General features: G+C 39.0%; 2 protein-coding genes across 7 annotated transcripts in view; one reads left to right on the forward strand and one right to left on the reverse strand.

The window, feature by feature from the left end:
* The window catches only part of XPO4 (exportin 4), a 111,930-nt gene extending 90,728 nt beyond the window's left edge, over positions 1 to 21,202 (forward strand). For 2 of the 4 annotated variants that reach the window (XM_024580749.4, XM_045188111.3), the window contains 8 exons: positions 35 to 209; positions 2,974 to 3,267; positions 5,047 to 5,227; positions 8,849 to 8,967; positions 10,547 to 10,677; positions 11,243 to 11,360; positions 11,490 to 11,582; positions 14,051 to 21,200. In XM_024580749.4, coding sequence (XP_024436517.1) covers positions 35 to 209; positions 2,974 to 3,267; positions 5,047 to 5,227; positions 8,849 to 8,967; positions 10,547 to 10,677; positions 11,243 to 11,360; positions 11,490 to 11,582; positions 14,051 to 14,248 — 1,309 coding nt within the window. In that variant the 3' untranslated portion in view covers positions 14,249 to 21,200. Of the gene's footprint in view, positions 1 to 34; positions 210 to 2,973; positions 3,268 to 5,046; positions 5,228 to 8,848; positions 8,968 to 10,546; positions 10,678 to 11,242; positions 11,361 to 11,489; positions 11,583 to 14,050 lie in introns of all 4 variants that reach the window. The other 2 variants (XM_045188112.3, XM_045188113.2) reach the window with 2 other exon arrangements.
* Positions 1 to 23,144, reverse strand: part of IL17D (interleukin 17D) — a 95,874-nt gene that overhangs the window by 26,693 nt on the left and 46,037 nt on the right. The gene's annotated exons all lie outside the window — the stretch shown is intronic.

A 23,144-nucleotide genomic window follows, 5' to 3' on the forward strand; every position in this document is an offset into this window, starting at 1 on the left:
TGGTATATCTTTCTTTTGCTGTTTCTGCCCACAGGGCAAACCTAGTAATTCAGTGTGAAAACTGGTGGAATTTAGCTAAGCAGTTTGCAAGCCGAAGCCCCCCTCTGAATTTCCTGTCTAGTCCTGTGCAGAGGACGCTGATGAAGGCTCTTGTCCTGGGGGGTTTTGCACAGATGGACACAGAAACCAAACAACAGTATTGGACTGAGGTAACAGTTCCCCTGATTATGATTGTACCCGCTGGTCAAACTTGTTTTTATCTATGTGTTGCCATGAAAGAGTCTATGGAGACATAAACATCAGTTACCACTTTTCTCTTATTTTTCCTCCTAATGTATAGGTTGAAGGTTACTATTTTATAACTAACATCTTATGATTTGCTCACATCTGCTTGTGATGACATTGAATATTAATTATCATGTGTTCTGCAGTTTAGGTATTTTTTTTTCCCCCAACTCAAATGAGAACCTGAACTAGTGTATTAATTCTTCATTAGAAATCAGTGTCTTTTGTCTTGAAAAGGGAGCTATTAATTAACTACTGTATATGTTTGCTAGGGCTGCTGTGACAGAATACCACACACTTGGTTTAAACAACAGAAATTTATTGTCTCACAGTCTGGTGTCTGGGAGTCTGAGGTCAGGTGTCAGAGGGTTGGTTCTGTCTGAGGCTCTGCAGGAGAATTTGGTCTGGCCTCTCCTGACATCTGGTGCTCTGTCAGCAATCTTGGGCGTTGCTTGGCTTTAGACACACCACTCCCACCTCTGTCTTTATCTTCATGTGACAATCTCCTTTGTGTTTGTATTCCTGTGTCCAAATTTCTCTTCTTTCTAAGGATACCAGTTATACTGGATTAGGGGGTCTACCCTAATGACCTGATCTTAATTTAACTAATTACATCTGAAATAACCCTATTTTCACATAAGGCCATGTTCTGAGTTTCTAGGGGATTGGACTTCATCAGACCAGTTTTGAGGGAACATAGTTCAACCTATAACAACTACTGGGGACATTGCCTCGTGTATACGGGGAACCAAGACTTACCATTGCACGTAGGTTGCCAGCCCAGAGTCCCGTGACTAGAAGGGACAGACATTAGGCAGTTGCGACTTCAGAACCAGAACAGAAACCAGGCTGACCTTGTATTTATAGTTGAAATAATTGTGTTATTATATGTAGAGCTTAAAATAAAATTAAGATATTATCTTCATGAATACGCCTATTCACTTTTACACCCAGGGCAGGACTGAGTGTCTGCAGTTATGTTCTATGCTGAGAGGAGTTGGAAATGAAAAAACAGGCAAGAGCTCGTGTTGGGCTGACTCTGTAGCAGAGGTTGGCAAACTAGTCCACAGACCAAATCTAGCCTGTTGTCTGCTCTTACAAAGTTCTTACTGAAACACATTCAGTCTCAGTTGTTTCATATCAGCTGTGGCTGTGTCTGCAGACTGTGCAGTCCTAACTGAGTAGTTGAGCCAGAAGTGGCACGTCCTGCCACATCTGAGATATTTACCCCAGCCCTTTATAAGTGTGGGGCAAAAGTAGGTTTACAAGTGTTTGTATGGAAAATAACACAATAATTAGTAATTAATAATGCAAGAATCAACTCTGTTTCACGTACTTAAATCTGTAAACCTATTTTTGCTCCCGCGCCATAGAAAACAGTTTGCCAGTCCCAGCTGTGGAGGCTAAATGTTTTATTGGAAAGAGATGAGCATAGTGGCTGAATTCTGTGGATGGCATTGAAGCTGTGTTCTGTTTGTAGGATCTCCTCCTTTTCTCTCTCTCTTAAATAAATTAAGGAAGTGATGATAAGAGCATGCACTTATGTTTTTCCATAAATTATAATTTTTGTTTTATAAGATGTAATTGACACACATCACTATATAATGGTTTGACTTACATATAATGTGAAATAATTATTGCTGTAAGTTTAGTTGTCATCCATCATCTCATCTTGACACAATAAGAAGAAGAGGCAAAAAAGAAAAAATATTTTCTTGTGACAGCTTTTCGGATTTACTCTTTTAACTTTCCTGTGTGTCATACAGTGTTGGCTCTAGTTGTCACGTTGTACGTCACATCCCCAGTGCTTACTTTCTTGTAAATGGGAGTTCGTGCCTTTTGACTATCTTTCTCCACATCCCCCTCTCCCCACCCACACCTTGGGAAACAACAAAACATTTTCTATGAGTTTGGTGGGTTTTTTTTTTTTTTCCCCTAAATAGATTTCACATATAAGTGAGATCATATGGTATTTGTCTTTCTCTGTCCGAGTATTTCCTGTAGCATAATGCCTTCAAGGTCCATCCATGTTGTCTCCATAGAGGATTTCCTTGTTTTTTGTTTTGTTTAATGGCTGAATAGTATTCCATCATACACACACACACACACACACACACACACACACACCACAACTGTGTCCATCATCCATCAATGGACACTTAGGCAGTTTCCATGTCTTGGCTATTGTATGTAATGCCGCTGTGGACACATGGGTGCAAATAGCTTTTCAAATTAGTGTTTTCATTTCCTCTGAATATGTTTCCAGAAGTGGAATCGTCGTATCGTATGATAGTTCTAATTTTAATTTTGTGAGAAACCTCCTTACTATTTTCCATAGTGGTTGAACCAGTTTACAGTCCCACGGACATTGCACGAGGGTTCCCTTTTCTCCACATCCTCGCCAGCATTTCTCTCTTGTCTTTTTGATAATAGCTATTTTAACAGGTGTGAGGTAATGTCTGCCTCGTGCAGTAGTTGTGATGACCCTCAAAATGGGGAATATAATGGGTGGTCCTGATATTCCTTGTTTTTTGTGCTTTTTCTACTTCCAACAGTTAGAAATGTTTTGGAAAGTGACAGTTAGAAATGTTTTGGAAAGTGTCTATCCCAGTTTAGGAAATAAAATTGAAGAAATAAAGAAGGTATGTAAATCAGCCTTTTAGAAAAATCCATGTTTTGTTTTTGTAGGTTCTTCAGCCACTGCAGCAGCGATTCTTAAGAGTGATAAATCAGGAAAACTTTCAGCAGCTGTGCCAGCAGGAAGAGGTCAAGCAGGAAATCACTGCCACTCTCGAGGCTCTGTGTGGCATTGCCGAGGCCACCCAGATTGACAATGTCGCTATCCTTTTTAATTTCTTAATGGACTTCCTTACCAATTGCATTGGATTGATGGAAGTTTACAAAAATACCCCAGAGACTGTCAATCTCATAATAGAAGTTTTTGTTGAAGTTGCACATAAACAGATATGCTATCTTGGAGAGGTAAGCACTTTCTAATTTTCATCCTTTCAGGATTAAAACTTCTTAAAACTATAACAAAATAATAGGTACTTTCCTTCAAATTTAATGAATATTATCTGAAATATCTTTATGCCTCCAAAAGATTTTTCAAAAGGGCAATTTTCAAATGAACTCAGAATTCAGAGGAAGGCATATTGAATGAATACAAATTCTTATCCTAAAAGCATGTTAATAATCAGTGATTTCTTTGGGCTAATATGTTATTAAATCAAATTCATTCAAGTGAGGACTGTTTGATAAAACAAATGGATTATGGTAGTGAATTTTAACTAATTTCTTCATGGTGGGACCCTAAGGCTTACAATTTTAAATAGTAGTTTATATCTTTTTTTTTAAGATGTTATTTATTTATTTTAGATAAAGGGGAAGGGAGGCAGAAAGAGAGGGAAACATCAATGTGTGGTTGCTTCTCACATGCCCCCTACTGGGGACCTGGTCCAAAATCCAGGCCTGTGCCCTGACTGGGAATCGAACCTGTGTGCGTCCCTTTGGTCCGCAGGCTGGCGCTCAATCCACTGAGCCACACCAGCCAGGGCATGTATCTTTTGTTTAGCAAATCAGATGACTGTTTAGGCACACTAAATTCTTACATGTTCAATAAGTAAAGATGTATATTTTTTGTGCCATTAAATAATTTAGAAAGCTTTAAAAAAATCTTAAATACATATTTGTAGTTGTTAGATTAGGTTAAATCTTGTTCCAAATCATTTAATATAGGTTCCTGATTGGTAATTTCATTTAGATCAAAGGGACCTGCTCAAAAATGAGGTTGTATTTTAAATACTAGGTTGACCAAAAAGTTCGTTAAGTTTTCTTTTTCCATACAATGGCTCTAGTAACACTCAGTTGTCTTCATTCAAAACAATTTTGTTAGATTGTATTGTGACAGCTGTCATATCAGCATGCATTTTTTAAAAAAACTTATTAAAATTGGTGAATTTTTACATAACCATTTTGATATTGAAGATGGAAGAAAATATACAACATTTTCTGCATATTATGCTTTATTATTTCAAGAAAGGTAAAAACACAACTGAAACACAAAGATTTGTGCAGTGTATGGAGAAGGTGCTGTGACTTGATCGAATGTGTCAAAAGTGGTTTGCGAAGTTTCATGCTGGAGGTTTCTTGCTGGATGATATTCCACAGTTGGGTAGACCAGTTGAAGTTGATAGCGATCAAATTGAGATATTAATTGAGAACAATCAACGTTATACCATGCAGGAGCTAGCCGACATATTCAAAATATCCAAATCAATAAAGTTATTGGTGAAAATGAAAACTGTCTTTCATTTTATAGAAAAAACTAAATGGACTTTTTGGCCAACCCAATATTATAAATGTAGTCACAGGTAAATTACTGAGAGGGCATGCCACTGCCACTCGCATGTTTAAGGCTGCTATTTGGTCCTCTGTCTTTGTGCATGTTATATGGTTTTAAGTTTTAGAATAATCAGTGAAGTTGTTGAACAGCAGAAACCAAGCAATTCTGTTGCCAAAAATCTTACGATTTCTTTGTTCAAGTGAATAAAAATTTGGATGTCAGCTTTCATAGCTGGAAAACTATTAGTTTAAGTATAACTAATTAGTATGTATTTTTCATATATGTTAATGTTTTGGTGTAGTTTGAAATGAGTATTTGAGATCTTTTGGGAGTTAAAGTAAATTTATTAGATTATATTTTAAAATTTAATATTTATATTTGTCCTGGTAGCATAATTTTTGAATGCTTTCTTACAGTCTAAAGCAATGAACTTGTATGAAGCCTGCCTTACATTGTTGCAAGTATATTCTAAGAATAATTTGGGGCGGCAGAGAGTAGATGTCATAGCCGAGGAGGAGCAGTACCAGGACCTGCTTCTCATTATGGAGCTTCTTACCAACCTTCTGTCAAAAGAGTTCATAGACTTCAGTGATACAGGTGTGGTGCAAACTTTGTTGTTACTGTTGTTTTTATCACAGCAAAGGATATTTTGTTAGTGAAATCCCATAAGGAAGTTCAGTTTACAAAGTAGAGGAAAGTGTCATCTCTTTGGTCCCTGTAAAGCGAGGGTGGGACCCCCAGCCCTTCCTGCTTGACTTTCCTCTTATAAGAAGAACAGTTAAAATTTCCATCTGTTAGGTTCCTACGAAATGCTGGCACTAGTCCTGTCACAGCAGCGGGAAATAGGTACCATTGTTACACTCATTTTCTGATAGATGAGGAAACAGGTACAAGAGTTTATATGTCACTTGTCTACAGATGTGGAGCAGCTAGTATGTCACAAGACTAGATTCACATGCCAGAACCAGACTTCACGTGTGCTCTGCTGGCTGGTCCCTCCTCCATGTCCTGTGATGGCCACTGCAGGAAAGCCCACTGCCTTCCGGGGTGAGGCATTGGAGTCGTTGTTGGGGTGGAGCTCACAGGCCACCCAGGGGAGATTAACCTGTGGCCCCAGGACAGCAGGACCCTGGGGAAGTCAGTTAGCCTTCCAGTGCCTTTCCTAACTGTTCATTGGGTGTGCTGAGAAACGCCCTTCAGAGTGTTTGTAGATGAGCTCAGAAGTCTCCAGTGCTGAGTTAATACAGGTGCGAATTCACTGGTAACTGAAACCGCATGTATGTGTCGGTGTTCCCTCACCTCCCTCTGACCCCGTGACCCACCTTGTCTTAACACAAAAGAGACCCTGCTTTCTAAGAGAAGAACAAATTCTGTCCAGCGTCTCTTTTCATGTTCTGCGGATATTTGTTGTTGTGGACACTTATTCCTTGTAAGATTCCCTTCCTTAGCTGTGTGCTGTAACTTTCCACTATCCTCATTTTGCCCCATATGTGAACTTGTTCTTTCTCTGCTTCCTTATTCATTGGACAGCAGTTCTTTTCAGTGTCTGTGCTATCCCAGGCACCATCCCCTTCACAGTCTAGAAGGCTGACTCTGTACTTTAACTAGGGCCCCCAGGTGACATGGTTTGGAAGGCCCTGTCCCACACCCACTCTGTGCTTCCTTCCCACACCAAGGCTGCAGCTGCCCCTCTGCCAGGCCCACTTCTCACACAAGTTCCCATGTTTTCTGATTTCTTCATGTCAGTCCTTACTCCAGGAGTTCTCAAGCTTTTGTAGGTCATGCGCCTTTAAAACCTGAAGTAGTTACTGAACCTTTCCATTGAAAAGTGGGTGTTACACCAACCCATAGTTTTACACACTGTATCAGTTGATTTGTGGGCTCTTGGAAACTCTTCTGTAGACTTTCCAGGGGCGTAAGCACCAGGTCAGAGCCCTGTACCCTGAGGAATCTGGCTCCAAGTCAAGAGCTGATACTGAAAGGGAGAGAGAGCTGTGAGGGCTTTGGAGGGAAAAGCCCCACAGTCTCCTAGGTGTCCTGTGCCAGGTGCAGTTGTTCTGCTGCGCTGCGACACGTGGAGACAGACACTGCAGTTAAACAGGTGAGGGGAGCCTTTCCAAATAAAAGAGCAAAAAGATCCAAATCATAACGAAACAGTAAGAAAAAAATGGAGATTAAAATTCTCAGGATGAAAAGTACAAAATAAGGGTTGAAGTTTAGATGAAAGAAAAATGAAGATGGTTAAAATAGAAAAAATGATAAAGAAACAGCATTAACTCATTAAACTGATGGTAAAAAAGGAAGGTATTTTTAAGTCATTTTAAAAATAAATAGGTGACATAAAACACCATATTTTATTTTTTTAAAAAAGATTTTATTTTTAGAGAGTGGTAAAAGGAGAGAGAAAGAGGGAGAGAAACATTGACATGTGAGAGAAACATCAATCAGTTGCCTCTTGCGTTGTCTCTACTGGGAACCTGACCCACAACCCAGGCATGTGCCCTGACTGGGAATTGAACCAGCAGCCTTTTGGTTTGCAGGCGGCACTCAGTCCACTGAGCCGCACCAGCCAGGGCAAAACAAAATATTTTAAATATTATGAAATGAAATTAACATGCTAGGTGGGGTTTTAAAGGAACAACTGGCAGTGTGTCTCTATATTCCATTCTTGAATCCTCAGCAGAGCTCACTTCTGGAGAACAGAGCCCACCAGCCTCCAGGCCAAGAGCTGGCTTGTTAGGGAAGCCTGCAGGTAGTGCCAGGGTGACCTCATGTCCAGGCAGGCCCTAGTTTCCTGGTGATGGAAGCCAGATTTGCATCCTTGCTTTGGAAGATGGAAGAACTGAGACCCCAGTGGAGAAGTTCAGAATTAGGCTGAAAGGTGGTTTTTAAGTAGAAGTGTGCTTTTGGGGGGATCCATTTTATCTTTTTCCTCTTGTTTTAAAGTTATATGCTCTTAGTAGAAAAATGTTCAAGTACAGAGACAGAAAAATCACCCATCCTTTGATATAATCCAGAGTCAACCATAAATTGCATTTGGTAATTTCTCTTTTCGTTCTTTTGTACAAATTTCTCTGCAATTGTACTGTAAATACAATTTTATATTCTGCTTTTTTAAATCAATGTATTCTTGGCCTTTTTCTTTTCATTAAAATTTTTTATGGCTGATGGCTGAATGGTTTTCCACATTTTGGAATTTAATCAGTTTCACTAATATTGTACACCTGGAGTATTTTGCTGTTACAAATAACAATGTAGTAATCACTTCTGTGGACAAATCTCTGTCTGAATTTCTGAATGTATATTATATGCAGTGCTCAAAATATTTTTACTATGTAGCTTTTGAGGGTAAATATCACACTGTAGCCCCACCAGCATGTAATTGTTATCGTTTAAAGTCTTCTTGAATTTTCCTTGGCTGAGAGGGTCAGTTGGTTGGGGTGTCACTCCAAATGCCAGAATGTTACGGATTGGGTCCCTGGTCACGGGCCGTACGTGAGGCAACTGATTGATGTTCCTCTCTTTCTCTGTCCCTTGTCCTCTCTCTAGAGTCAGTGAACATATTCTCAGGTGAGGGTTAAAAGTCATCTTGAATTTAATGAATCAGAAATTTTAACTTTAAAATTTTTGCATTGCTTGATTAATGATTAGATTGAACTGTTTTCCTTGGATTGGTCGTTTTGTTAGACTTTGCTCAGTTCTTTGATTCAGATCTTAGGTTCCTATTATGGGCATTCTTTATGGAGTAAGGATAATAACCCTTGATCGTGGTAGCTATTTGTTAAAAATTACTTTATTTTTTTATGTAACATTTTAATTTCTATATTTCCCCTTTTTTTTTTTGCTGAGAAAATTTCTATACACCTAAGAGATAAAATAGATATTACTGTGGAAATTATTTAACTCCTATTGTGACCAGCCTGTCACTGGGGTGCATTTACTTTTTACAACATTGATTAAGCATTAGTTTTCCTTTATCACTGAAGAGTAATGTGTGATGTAAACACAGGCTACCGTATGTATCGAGTGCTCCGAGACCCTGAACAGTGACATACAGAAGGGTGACCAGGCAAGGTTACCAGGTGTCCTATTAACCACTTGTAGAGTTGGTGTGCCTTAGGGTTCGAATCTGTTTTTACTTTCTCTAGGGTAGAGTGTACCCAGCTTTGCAGATTGGTTGATGTTATGACTGTAAGACCTCGTGATTTCTGTTTGTAGATGAAGTGTTTAGAGGACATGAGCCGGGGCAAGCAGCAAGCAGGTCTGTGTCAGCTGCGGATGTGGTTTTATATGGAGTCAACCTAATTCTTCCCTTGATGTCACAAGATCTCTTGAAGGTAATTGAAGAAAGTGAATGTGAACATTAAAATGTGTGTGCTTGAAGTTTAAAGATATTTTAGACAAGAGTATGCCTTTCATTTAATTAAAGGGTATGAATACCTGCTTGTCTCCTAAGTACATATGAAAGTCAAATGTGTGTCATTCACACTCAGGTCGACAGCCTGGAACACAGGCCCTCACTACTCTTGCCCCAGAATACTGTATTCGAGATGGGTTACTGACAGAAAAAGTGGGTCTTTTAGAAACTGCATTCTGATGTTAGCAGTTTGGGTTCTCTAATCATTTGTCATTAAGCAACTAAAGTAAGTTAGATGTTCAGGTGTACACATTCCTCTGGTACTTGTTGAACATTATGTATTTTCCGGTTGAGGGATTAAACAAGAGAAGGAGTTTACAAATCACTATTCCCTGCAGAAATGGGATGGTAAGAAACCAAGACTCATACAGTTTTTAATTTTGTACCTTTGACTGCATTGTGCCTTGGTTTCACCATTCAGTGTTACGGGTGTGATAGTGATGAGGCTGCCCTTTCTTACCTGTCTTCTCATGAGATGTCATAGGAGTCTGAGGGTGAGAACAAGGACGTGGATGGAGAGGAAGAGGGACTTGTATTCGCCTGTGCACGCATGCACACATGGGGTGGGAGGGGGTGGAAAGTGTGAGTGTCAGGGTGAAAAGGCAGTGGATTCCCAGCCCATAGCATCTCTTGTGAAAGATGTCTGTTGGGAGGGATTCCAGTGATCCTGGAGCCAGGTGTTTGTGTACAAGCTGTAGGTGGGAGGTGTCGTCAGCTCATGGTGATTGCTTTTAGGGTTATTTATTTATTAATAGTTTTTAATCAAACAAAGCATTAAACATTCGGATGTGTATTGTTTTAAGTGAGGTTAAACTGTTGTTGATTACCTACTTTACCAGGGCTGTCCATCCGGGCACTGGATTTTGGAAGTGTGAAAGGGCTGTTATGCTTATAATCTTAGGCTTTGGTGTTACTTTCTTGTGTTTTCCCAATATGCTTGAATACACATAAACACATTTGCAGAAGGGTTTTATTCAGAGGTCATTTAATTATTTTGAGATTGGACTGCACTGTTTATTTTTTTTTTTTTAAGATTTATTTTTAAAGAGAGGGGAAGGGAGGGAGAAAGAGAGGGAGAGAAACATCAATGTGTGGTTGCCTCTCACACGCCCTTACTGGGGACCTGGCCTGCAACCCAGGCATGTGCTCTGGCTGGGAATCAAACTGGCGACCCATTGGTTTGCAGGCTGGTGCTCAATCCAATGAGCCACACCAGCCAGGGCTACCTTTTTAAGGTAAATATAGAATATCTGGGATTGGCTGTAGCTTTTATTAATTATTCAGAAAATAATGGTTTCTACTATGTATTATCATATCATTTACTAAAACATTCCCTTTATTGTCACTTATTTTTACATATAATTAGTTCTTGTTTTCTATATCTTATGTGTTTTTAAAACATACTTAGAAGCTTGCCTGTTATTGAATTACTTTTTTGCATTAATGAAAATGAAATTAGATAACATTAAGCATTGAAATATTTAATTTTTATTTTTCAGTTTCCAACCCTTTGTAATCAATACTACAAATTAATCACATTTATCTGTGAGATTTTTCCTGAAAAAATACCACAGCTTCCTGAAGACCTTTTTAAAAGCCTGATGTGCTCTCTAGAACTGGGAATGACTTCATATCCTTTAAATGAGCATCATTATCACTTGTCACATGGGGAAAAGATCTTACCTGAAGAAAGTTTTTAAAATTTGCATTTTTATTTTTCTTTTGTATTTCAGTTTTATTTCTTAAACAAAGCCACCATCTCTGTAGCTGCCTTAATTCTACGGGGTTGTTGTTGTCAGATTGTCTCATCTTTTTCTCCTTTCACAGACCCCAGAGGTGTTTGGCCCTGGCCCCAAACCTCTCTTTCATTAAGATCCTTGATTGGTGATGTCATGTACTGTTGTTGAGTGTCTGACTTAGCTGCCTGATAGTAGAGAACAACAGGGCTTTGATCAGTGTGCACCTCACAATCAAAAACACGCTGGGAGTCTCCAGTCCCAGCTCCCAATCACTTATGGATCATCTCAAAACCTCGGGAGTCCTTTGTCACTTAGCTCAGTAAGGACGGACATGTTGCACATGGATTACCTGCATTGATTTCTAGAAATACACTCCCTGTGATAGTAGTGTTATTTCTTTATCTTTACTATGTCGAGTGTGTCCACTTGCATTTTCTCTTTGACCTTCATGATCAGAATGAGCTCGGAGGTTTGCCAGCTGTGCCTGGAGGCCCTGACACCACTGGCTGAGCAGTGCGCAAAAGCTCAGGAGACAGACTCACCCCTCTTTCTAGCAACACGGCACTTTCTGAAGGTAAGGTACTTAGGTGGCAGGTTATGCCACCTAAGGTCACCCTCTCTCTCTCTTTTGGAACAGGGAAGGGGAGGACTGTGATTTTCGCATTGTGTGTCTTCAGTTAGCAGTTTCCTTGTGCACTTTCAGCTGGTTTTCGATATGCTGGTTCTGCAGAAGCACAACACGGAGATGACGACCGCGGCCGGTGAGGCGTTCTACACGCTGGTGTGCCTGCACCAGGTACGGCATGGCTCTCGGGGGCCCCTCATCCTCTTAGAAGGTGATGGTTCAGACCCACGATGGGTGTGAACCCTCCAAATCTTAGAGGGTCTGTGCCTCAGGGCTGCAGCTCTGTTATAGTCAGGTTCTGTTTCTTCACTGCCTCACTAGCTCTAACTATTCTGTTTATCAGACAAGCTGATGGTCAGTAAATAAGCACTTATTTTCCCTTCTGGAACCATCCTTTGTCCTAAAGCTTGTTCTTAAACAACTGCTAGGAACCAGGAGTCAGATGTGCGAGGATAATAGAGACGTGCTACTGCCCTTGAGGAACTCAGTTTTATAAGGAAAACAGGATGAGCGAGACTGGAGACCCATAAGAGGCTGCCTTTAGAGAGCATGGGAAACAACAGTGTTTATTTTATACTACAGTATGGAAACAGTGTTCTTTTTCTTTTTTTCTCCTTTCTTCTCTTTTCCTTTCCCTTTCCTTCCCTCTCTCCCTTCTTTCTTGTTTCAGTTCTTAAAGATTGAATTACTGATGTGGTGTTACTGTAACAGAATAAAAGTTTTGCTGGCTCACCTGTCTCCCTTCCCTGTTTTAAGTGCCCATCCAGTGTATGAGAAAGAATCATATTTGGTCATCAGATGCCCCCTGCACACATGTCCCAGCATGACCAAGTGATTTGCTAGAGAAACTGTGACATTTTTTTGAAGTGTAGAGGCCATAGTATTTGCTGTGATTGGAGCTGAGAGTCTCATTCTTTTTCTTGTTTTATAAAGATAGTATTTCAAGGTGGTCATCATACTATTTTGAAGACCCCCTTCTGGCAGGCATCCCAAACTGTTTGCACCCCAAGTTGCAGGTGCTCAGAATTTCACTTCCTGAGATGGTGCCCATTGTAGTCAGGGGCCTTTCTCTGTCATTTAACTTCCTGTTCTTAATAGGAAGGTGGGCTTCTTATCCCTACATACGTAAGAGGTTACATTCTGGTTACCTTTTTAAAAACATTCATGGCCTGACCAGTGGGGCTGAGTTGGTGCAGCGTTGTTCCACAAAGCAAAAGGTCACTGGTCAGGACGCATGCCTGGGTTAGGGGTTTGGTCCACAGTTGGGGTGCATGTGAGAGGCAACTAATCGATCTTTCTCACATTGATGTTTCTCTCCCTCCCTTCCCCTCTCTCTAAAAATAACTAAAATCTTTTTTTAATGTTTTTTTAAAAGATTTTATTTATTTTTTTTTAGAGAGGGGAAGGGAAGGAGAAAGAGAGGGAAACATTGATGTGAGAGAGAACATCAGTTGGTTGCCTCTCATACGATCCCTGACTGGGGACAAAACCTGCAACCCAGGCATGTGCCCTGACTAGGAATCAAACCAGTGACCTTAACGCTTTGCAGGACAATCCCAACCCACTGAACCAAATCAGCTGGCTAAATAAATAAAATCTTCAAAGAAAACTTCACACATTGTAGAGCAGAGAGCACGAGTGTGGGATTGGTGAGGATGATGTCCTGCTGGTCTGGTCCAGAGACACAGCCATTTCATGTTAACAGGGACATGGTTTGTGTTCATTCTTTTCCCCTGTGAAGAGGCCTGGCCTTCAGAGGGGGCACTGAAGGCAGCCACTCTGGCTCCATGCCTGGCTGGCTTAGGGTGCTGCACCCTACTCTTCCAAATGTCATTAATGTGTGGTTTTACCAGTTTGGTCCATCATGATGTCGCAGGAAGCTACTAAAAATGTGGCAGACCAGCTTCTTTGAGAGCTTGTCTTGGAAAGCTGCCCTGGTTTCATTTCTTTTAATGTCATACCCACTCATTTGTATAAGGATTTGTTATGGAGGGCACTAAAAGTAGAACACACACACACACACGTACGTGTTTGTTAATCTCCTCCTGCCCTTTCTCCCAGAGCTGCTGAGCACAGTGCTGGTTTGAGCTGCATGTTCTCAGTCATTCCAATGTTCTGCTTCCACTTTGAGAAAGGACTGAAATAACCCTCTCCCACACTGCCACCTCCCACCTGTGTTTGTGTGACCTGCTGTCCGCAGAACTGTGTGGACATGGTGTCTATAAAAACCTCTGGGAAACTGTTGAAAGGTTGCTGACTTAGGTTATGTATAAAGTGCAAAACAAATATGAATAATGTGCTTTGAAAACACAGAAGAGGCAACACAACAAAATTGGTGCCAAACAGCCTGCATTCTTGCTCAAAGGCATTGTGCTCTTGGATGTGTTTGTTAGGTACTCTTGCTGCATATAAGAACTCCCACCTGCAAAACAAGAATATAAACAGAACTTGCCTTAGAGGGTTGTTACAACGGGTGTGTTACCAATGGAAAAGGTTGAGACAGAACCTAGAATACGGGCTGACTGTGAAGAAGAGCTAGCAGACTCTGCCTCTTAGAATCCTGTTCAATAACTGATAGGACCTACTTGTGTGCTGTTTGAGGAAGACGTGTTCTTACATACACTTTATCTCTTCAATAGGCGGAGTACTCTGAATTGGTTGAAACATTACTGTCAACTCAACAAGACCCCATTATTTACCAGAGATTAGCAGATGCCTTCAACAAGCTCACTGCAAGCAGCACCCCTCCTACGCTGGATCGGAAGCAGAAGATGGCCTTCCTAAAGAGTTTAGAAGAGTTTATGGCAAATGTTGGTGGTCTCCTATGTGTAAAATAAAGAACAAAACTCTATGCTTAATTTAGATCCTTTCTGCAAAGTGCACTGAATTGCTAAAAGTTGAGTTTTATCCTGTCCTCAGTTCCTTGGCCATTGGGGTTTGAGAGAATTGGCAGTTTGAGATGTAACCAGTGCAGCGAGACAGGAGAGCTCACCTCCAATCAGCATTTGCTATTAGGTGACCACAGTTGGTCACAAGTGTTTTGTAGGTTTGGAATTTTCAAAATGAAATTTCATATATGTGCAAACAGATATGGGCACCATGAAATGTTCAGTGCCTTTTCCCTGTTTGTCAGATGTTAGGTGGCTAGCCAAAGTTTAGAATTTTCATCATGAAATATTGGGCGGCTATATACTCGTATGCTTGGTGATGTTTCTCAAATGTTTTCCATCAACCACCTGCAGTGCTGAGGAGCTGGGCCCAACTACAGGTCCTCAGAGTCAGAATTTCTGTTTGTAGGCCATGGGATTCTTCATTTTAATAATCTTCTCCCCTCTGCTACCCCAAAAGTTTTGAATCAATGCAAGAGATGCTGAGAACTTGGAAAAGGCTTTGCGCTTTGGTGCTTTTACTCCCAGTGATTTGAGTTTTGAGTTTAGAAGGAGGGAAGGCATTGGCAGGTGTTTACTGGCCTCGTAACATTGTCTGGTGTGGCAGTTTTTGTGGAATACAGGTCTTTAGTCAAAATCTGATGCCTGAACTTGAGAAGGAAAATACATGTATATTTTTGTTCCCTAAAAAGTACTTTAGGAACTGTAGCCATTTCATTGCCTTAATTTTAAGAAGAAAGGACAAAAAAAAAGATCTGTTTTAGTAAGAAGTTCAGTCCTGAGGCTTCAGAGCGGGTTAGGGCGTAAGCTCCTCTGAACTTGGTGCCCTTGTTGTGGCCGAGTCACGTCACTTTGTGAGGGAAATGGAGGCTCATCCATATGTAGTCTAACTCTTTGAGTATGTTTCCATCCAGCCTCTTAGCTGTGGCTATAGTATTCCATTCTGAATGGCTTGCTTAAGCAATAAGTATTTTAAAGGATGGGAGTGACTACTGCAGATTTTAGACATTGGGGCATTAGGGGCAATAATTAGGTTGGAGTGGATATATCCTCATTTCACAGGAGCCATGTAAATTTAGAAGATAAAAAATTCCACTTTGACCTTCTAGTCTGTTGATTCTAATCAGGATTTTACTGCTGTCATGCTTCCCTTAAATTATGGAAATGAAAGCTAATTTATAAACCACAGGCACATGGCCCATTGCCATGTCAAAGTCACATGGCACAGTGACACGGTTTGGGGGGGTGAATGTCCTGCTGTGCTCTTGATATCTCTGTGCTGAACTGTCCCTGGAATGTGGCGCTACTGTCTGGATTGCATGTAGCGTGTGCACCTCCACGGTGATGCTGTTCGAAACTGTGTAACTGCTATTAGCAGTTAGAGTTACCAAAAGAGGAGCATCTCAGTTACGCCCAGCTTGGCCTGCTACCTTAGACACGTGTTGTGCAGAGCTGGGGCCAGAGCTTTGAGAACCATTTCTGTTAGTTGTCACCCTCGAGTAACAGCGAAGGGGGAACAAAGTCATCTTAAAACAGCTAGGAAAAAATTAATACCATTCACTCTTCATGAAATATACATTACATTGTGTTTTTAAAAATACTTTGAACCATTCGTTTATTTTTTGACTTCTTTTTTTCCCCTTAACAAACCTTGAGGTCATGGCACCAGTAACCACTACTTTTGCATTGTTCTTGGTGTGGTGTGTCTCCCAGCTCCGCACACCTTCCCAATAGTTGTAAGCCACACGTATCTGTGTGTGATGAGTATAGTCCCTTTGCAAAGTGTACTGGGACACACAACTGACTGGCTAGGTCCACTGGCCGTGACAAAACTGTAATCAAGTTTTTAAAAACAAAGGTAAGTAGGAAAGGGATGTTTGGGAAATAAAAAAGGCATCTGAATTTAATAACTGTTACTTAGATGGAAATGTATGTGCTAAATTTGCCCAGATGCTGTTGATCATACTGCAATGTCATTGGACGACTGTTTAATAAAAACAAGATGTACTTCACAGTGGACCAAATAAGCCTTCCGATGCCACCAGAATGTAATTAGTGGGAAATGGGAAAAAAGAGGCAACACTGTTTTTTAGGTAATGGGGACACCACTTAACTGTAGCAGCTAGACTCTTTCAAGGCGTGTGTGTGAGTATGTGTGTGTGTTTTCCTGATTGGTATTTGTTTAGTTTGGGTCTTTTTTCTTTTTGTCCACATTTGTCTTTAGCTATGCTTATTGGCTTTTCATTTTTGTGGGTTTTGTTTTAATGCTCTCTTCCCAGTGGGGGTTAAGAACACTGGCTTAATTTTAGTAAATTGATTTTTACTGTTAAAACTGTTAAGTTGTCCAAAGAGTTTTAAAAACTAGAACATTATTTGTGCCCCTCCCTGTTTATATATGTTAAAGGGATATTGTCAAGTATTTGATTTTTTTAGAATTTTGTGTTATGTGAAATTTATGTTCATGCATAGTAACCTTTAACCTCTAGTTTCTAGCTTTTTGGTTCATTCTTTGTTTTATTTCATTGTTTCCTGAGGCGCAATCTCTATGGACTTTGTACTTTTACAATTGGGATTGGTGTAACAGTACCTGCCACTGTATTCTTGTAGCTCTGTTACAAGGATTGCGTTTTTTATGGTTCCTCTGGATGGGTGGCTGCATGGGCAGGTAGGGTACGTGACAGTACTTTACAGTGTCCTTTTCACAGTTATTTGGGTTTTCCTTTCTTGCTGTTTAATTTGTTGGAAGATAATAGCATGTTAACCTCACTGTATTGAGTTTTCTCCTGGTATAAAGTATGACATTTTATGTAAAAAAAAAAAAAAAAAAAAAAAAAAGCAACAACTTTGCAATCTTTTTCAAACTAATTTTAAAAATTTAATCATTTCATTGTAAGCCATGTATCTAATTATATTTCATTATTCTGTTCAGATGAGATGATTACTACTCTTTTTCACAATTTTTACTTCAAAACCCAGCATCTATATAACCCAACCCTCCAGTAACACTCTACTTACTATCTTTGGTAGAACTTTTTCTTTTACAAAAAATATCGAGTCTGTATTTGTAATGTTACCATATTTCTCATTTCTGTTAATATACGTATGAATCCCTCAAGATTGAAGGGACCTGTGGATTTCAAGGATTTCAAGTCTGAGCACCCTAAGAGACCATGTCAGTTTAACCCTTAAAATACTCCCTTTGTCTGTTACAATTTTACTTGTTTCTGTTTGCCACCTCTGTCATTAGAGGCGGTTGTCATTAGATCTTACTAAGTTAGCTCTCTGACAGATAATTATCATTATTGGTTCCTGAGGAAAGTATTCACTGTTAAGTCAGAAGGAACCTTAATAATACTTCTTAGGGGTTTTTTTTAAACTAGAGAATAAGGAATTGATTTGGATATGTGTTTTTAACACAACTTTCTATAAATTCTTCTACAAAACAACAGAACTGATTTGAGGATATGATGTTTTAAATTATTTTAAAATGTGAGTGTATATCCTCTGACTTGGTAAATAACTATGTTCTGCAAACAGTGCATTTAAGAATTCTTTAAAAATTGATTTTCTAAAATTAAAAAATGTCCAAATTAGGTATGTTGCTGAGCTCAAATTGATATGAAGTGCCATGGTTGAAGTTGAACTTTACACATTTTAATTTAGATGTAAGATGTGAAGTATTTTTGATCAGTTATTATGGGAACCCATAACATATTTAGCCAAAGAATGTATTTGGTTCAGGTAAAAGTAGAAGCTTAATAATGGGCATCTGCTCTGCTCCAGAGGACTGGTGGGATGGCCTCTAGCTCCCTGTCTTGTCTGTGAAGACTGAGCTACTCTAAGACGATGATGGTGAGGGAAGGAGTGGCTTGCACATTAGCATCCTTAGGTTCACATGCACACCGGCTTTGTCCTACTCACCCCTTGGGGTTTGCTCCTCACCTGTTCCCAGGCCTTCCCAGCAGTGGAGAGGTTTTCTCCTTTTCAGTCTAGATTCTTAGGCCTCAGCTATTAGGAGCTGTCAGGTATGCACTACTAACTTACCTTCTTAGCCTGAAATTAAATACTGCACCTGCACTATGCATCTAACAGAAATCTGATCTCAAGTGTGTTCTGAGCGTAGGCTTTCTGGTGTAGTGTCATCTATCACATAAAATTATGACAGATTGCAAATATTGATGTTGCTACCATTCAGCACGTGTAAAATTTTTTTAAATTTATAAATATTAAAATTTTAAACTTACACTAAGACTTCAGTTTTGGGGGGAGACCCAGGGACAAGTATACTGTTAATTTACCTCTATTACCATTACTAATGAAGGTATGAAGTTGCATTTAATTTTTCAAAAGATGCTACAATACAATTTTAGGAAATAGATCAAGGCTTTGTGTTGAGCCAGTTCAAAGCTGAATATCAAATTGATAAAATTTTATTTGTATTTTTAAATCCATAAATGGGAGTTACTATGTGTCTTTTAACTAAATATTTTTATTACATTTTTGTTTTGACTGTGTGTGATTTGTTCCCGGGCATAGACCATGTTATGAAACTCGGATAACACCAGTTCATTTAACAGGACAGGATGATTGACGTTGGGGACATCATGCGGTTACGGTGAAAAACATAAAAGCATGACCACATGCCTGTGTAGATAACACAAAGATTTGCATGGCCTTCTTGGAGAACACACCGCCCTAACAGAATATCCAGGATTCAGAAAGAAAAAGTTTTGTTTATATTTTGTAAATTTAGTATATTTATTTTTATGTCAGCTCACAGTCTTAGAAACATATTCAAAGTTATTAGTTAAATCATTGGATTTGGAGTATATTTGGAGTAAAGAATTTTAGTGGTTTGGGTCATTCTTTTTGGCCTTTCAGGGAACGTGGAAAATTAGTCATTCTGCTATGACAAGCCAACTTTCACTCTTTACCTAACTTAAATCTTGTATAAATGTGCAATGAAAAGTTAATTTTTTTAAGACAGAAAATGCGTTTTTTAAATATATTGATTTTAAACTCGATTTTGCTTTGAATATTCATTGATTTATAATGGCATTTCTTAGGTTATATTGAGATTTGATTTTACTCCAAGAGTGGATAAAGAAAATTCAAGTTTAAGAGGACTTAAGTAGAGTTGTTCTGAGTTTTCATATTCCCTCTTTAATTATTAAGGGCAGGACCTGGGACACAGGCTAATTAATCATCTGTTATTTGAGAGAGCCATAGATGATTATGAAGGTCCCGGAAACAGAACTCTGGTATTTTTTTTAAAAGACATCTTTAAAATAATCATGGTCTCTAAAACACAGTTGGTTTATATTGACTGGTTGACAATTGATAGCTTGGTTGGTATGTTGAGTCTATTATGAATCAGTTTGTTTGATTTGTAACCATGGGATGCAAGATTGGGTCAATGCACATTCTTTGTAATCATAAATGGTAGTTCAGTTTTACTTTCTTTTAAAACTAAGTGGAAATAGAGGGTGTATTTGGTGAAATTTATGAGAAAATCTGGCCAGGACATTCCATACGTAACAGCACTAATGGCAGCATGCCATCTAGATTCTAGTACATAAATCAGTACCCTACTGAGCTCTTTCTATGTAAATTATTCCTCTAAAGGGAAAAAATTAAAACCTGCTGATGGATAAAATATAGTAGATGCTCAATAAATCCTATTACATTTAAAGATTATAAGAACACATTTTGTTGCATTAGGTAAGTGTGCCCTTACACAAAGTCTAATACCTGATAGTCGTTATTTTAAAATACTGTGATAACTTCCCGTCAGTAGAGTGTGACTGCATAGCCCGTGCCACAGCCACCGTGGCGGTATTGTGATAGAGTTCACTATGTTGTTTACTTTATACAAGAAAATTGGTCTACTTAAGTCAAGGTTTCTACTGAATTTACTCATCTTATTCTTATAACAACAAAAAGCCCTAACACAGATTTCCAAAGGGAGTTTCATGTATCACTAATTCTTTATAAATTGGAGAAGTGAAACGAGTGTCTTTCCTGTGTGAAGTTAAGGGCTTTACTACACTGCCCTAGAGGGTCTCAGTCAGACTTCCTCACTTTATTTAATAGTTTCTTCTCACAGCACCGGTGGGACTAGAATTCAGAAGCACCCTTTCCAACATGCTTAGGTTAATTTGAGTAATCTGGTGATAAAACACTTCAAGAATGGAAGAAAAACATCGGAATCCATTTTCTTGTAATTTTAGTACTTATTTTTATAAAAGGAAACTTGAGTCTAGCTTCATCTTTATCTTAAGAGATCTTGCCAGCCCTGGTCAGGTAGCTCAGTGGGAGAAAGCATTCTCCCTTAAGGTTGCGGATTCCATCCCTGGTCAGGGCGCATATAGGAGGCAACCAGCGAATGAATGCATCAATGAGTGGAACACACACATTGATGTCTTTCTCTCTGTAAAAGTCACGTAAAAAAGAAAAAAAGATCTTTTCCAGAGTAATTTCCATTTCTTTCTTTGTTTTGTTTTTTAATCCTCACCTGAGGACATGTTGGTTATTGATTGATTTTAGAGAGAGGAAGGGGGAGAGAGAAAAACATACATTGGTTGCCTCCCCCGTGCGCCCCAACCAGGGACGAACTGGTACCTAGGTGAGTGGCCTGGCCAGGGATCGAACCCCCAACCTTTTGGTGTACTGCCTGACACTCCAACCAACTGAACCACCCGGCCAGGGCTCTTCATTTCTTTTATGTACTGTTTCTGAAGAGGAGCAACATGAACAAAAATCACCTTTGAAAACACAGAAGGAGTAATACCTGAACTAATAGATTTGAAAGCATCTTTAATCCAGAGAATCAAATTGCCTTTGATAAATTGTTTTGTAAAAACCACTAAATTATAATGCAAATATTTTACCAGGAAAATTTTAATCTTCGTGTATTACTGTGAGAAGGCTGTCTGAGCAATCAGCACTATTGGTAGAGGTATAACTGAACTTACTGACTGACATCTATGGTTACTTTAATGGTAAAAATAACACCATAATACATGTTACCTGAAGGTAAGTATTTCATCTCACATGCTATGAAAGCAATTGCAACTTTTAAAGTTTAAAAACATATGTTTCAAACCAAAAATTTGCTTTAACATGACTTGTAAATTATATGTCAAGGCAGTCTCCTATGTTTTTTACACTTTGAAAAATATTCTGTCCTAAAAGTTGGTTCTTGGTTCACGTTACTGATTTTAGTTTGTTTTATGTATTTTATTTCCTGCTGCTTTGCTAAATTATGCCTGGTTTTGAAATACTTGGTTTAATAGACTTGTCATCAGTTCAGAGCTGTCAAAATAAAAGTAATGCATGGGTTGCTATAGACCAGGAAACAGTATTTTTATTTTATTTTTATTTTTTTTAAATTTATTTTTTATTGTTATTCAATTACAGTTGTATGCCTTTTCTCCCATTACCTCCCCCCCACCCCAGGAAACAGTATTTATAATAGAAATTATGGTACTCCTCAAGTTGTAAACCTGTGTTATGTACTATTACTATTTGGCAGTTGAGTCATTTACTTATATCCTCAACTTATGCCAGAAAGGATTTAAGGTGATTGTGCAGAATATATAAAACAGCACAATAATGAAACTGGTAAAGAAAATAAAGGAGAGGAAGGTAGGAATATAATATAGATTGATTGCCTTCCGGATTGGAAAATATGTCACTTATGATTTGGTAACTGCCAGGTTTAAGAAGTGCTTTTTATGTGCCACACACTTTGCTGGAGGGTTTTTTTGAAGTATATTTTATTGATTATGCTATTACAGTTGTCCCTATTTTTCTCCTTTTGCCCTTCTACACCTGGTACTCCCCTCCAGCAACACCCCCCCTCCCCCTCCTTAGTTCATATCCATGGGTCGTGCATATAAGTTCTTTGTCTTCTCCATTGCCTGTACCGTTCTTAACCTCCCCGTCTATTTTGTACCTATCCAATTATGCTCTAAATCCCTGTACCTTTACCCCCATCCTCCCCTTTCCCCCTCTCAGCTGATAACCCTGCAAATGATCTCCATTCCTGTTCTAGTTGTTTACTTTGTTTTTGTGTTGTTGATAGTTGTGAGTTTGTTATTTTAATGTTCATTGTTTTGATCCTTTTCTTAAATCAGTCCCTTTAACATTTCGTATTAAGGGCTTGGTGATGATGAACTCCTTTAGCTTAACCTTATCTGGGAAACTATGTCCTTACATTCTAAATAATGGATTTGCTGAATAGAGTGATCTTGGTTATAGGTCCTTGCTTTTCATCACTTTGAATACTTCTTTCCAGCCCCTTGCCTGCAAATTTTCTTTTGAGAAATCAACTGATAGTCTTATGGGAACTCCTTTTTAGGTAACTCTCTGCCTTTCTCTTGCTGCTTTTAAGATTTTCTCTTTAACCTTTGGCATTTTAATTATGACGTGTCTTGGTGTGGTCCTCTTTTGGTGCAATTTGTTTGGGACTCTTTGGTTCCTGGACTTGTATGTCTATTTCCTTTTCCAAATTAAGGTAGTTCTCTTTCATTATTTTTCAAGTAAGTTTTCAATTTCTTGTTCTTCCTCTTCTGGTATCCCAGAGTCTTGTTAAACTTTCCTCTTTTTTTTTTTTTTTTTGAATTCTTGTTTCTTCATTTTGTTCTGGCTGAATGTTTATTTCTTCCTTATGTTCCAAATTGTTTATTTGAATCCCAGTTTCCTTCCCTTCACGCTTGGTTTCCTATGGATATTTCTTTATTTCCCTTAGTATAGGTTTTCATTTCTTCCTTTATGCTTTTGCCTTATTCAGTGAGATCGCTGAGCATTCTGACCACACCTACATTTTGAGCTCTGCGTCTGA

The sequence above is a fragment of the Desmodus rotundus genome, chromosome 3 (assembly GCF_022682495.2).
Source record: "Desmodus rotundus isolate HL8 chromosome 3, HLdesRot8A.1, whole genome shotgun sequence".
NCBI lineage: Eukaryota > Metazoa > Chordata > Mammalia > Chiroptera > Phyllostomidae > Desmodus > Desmodus rotundus.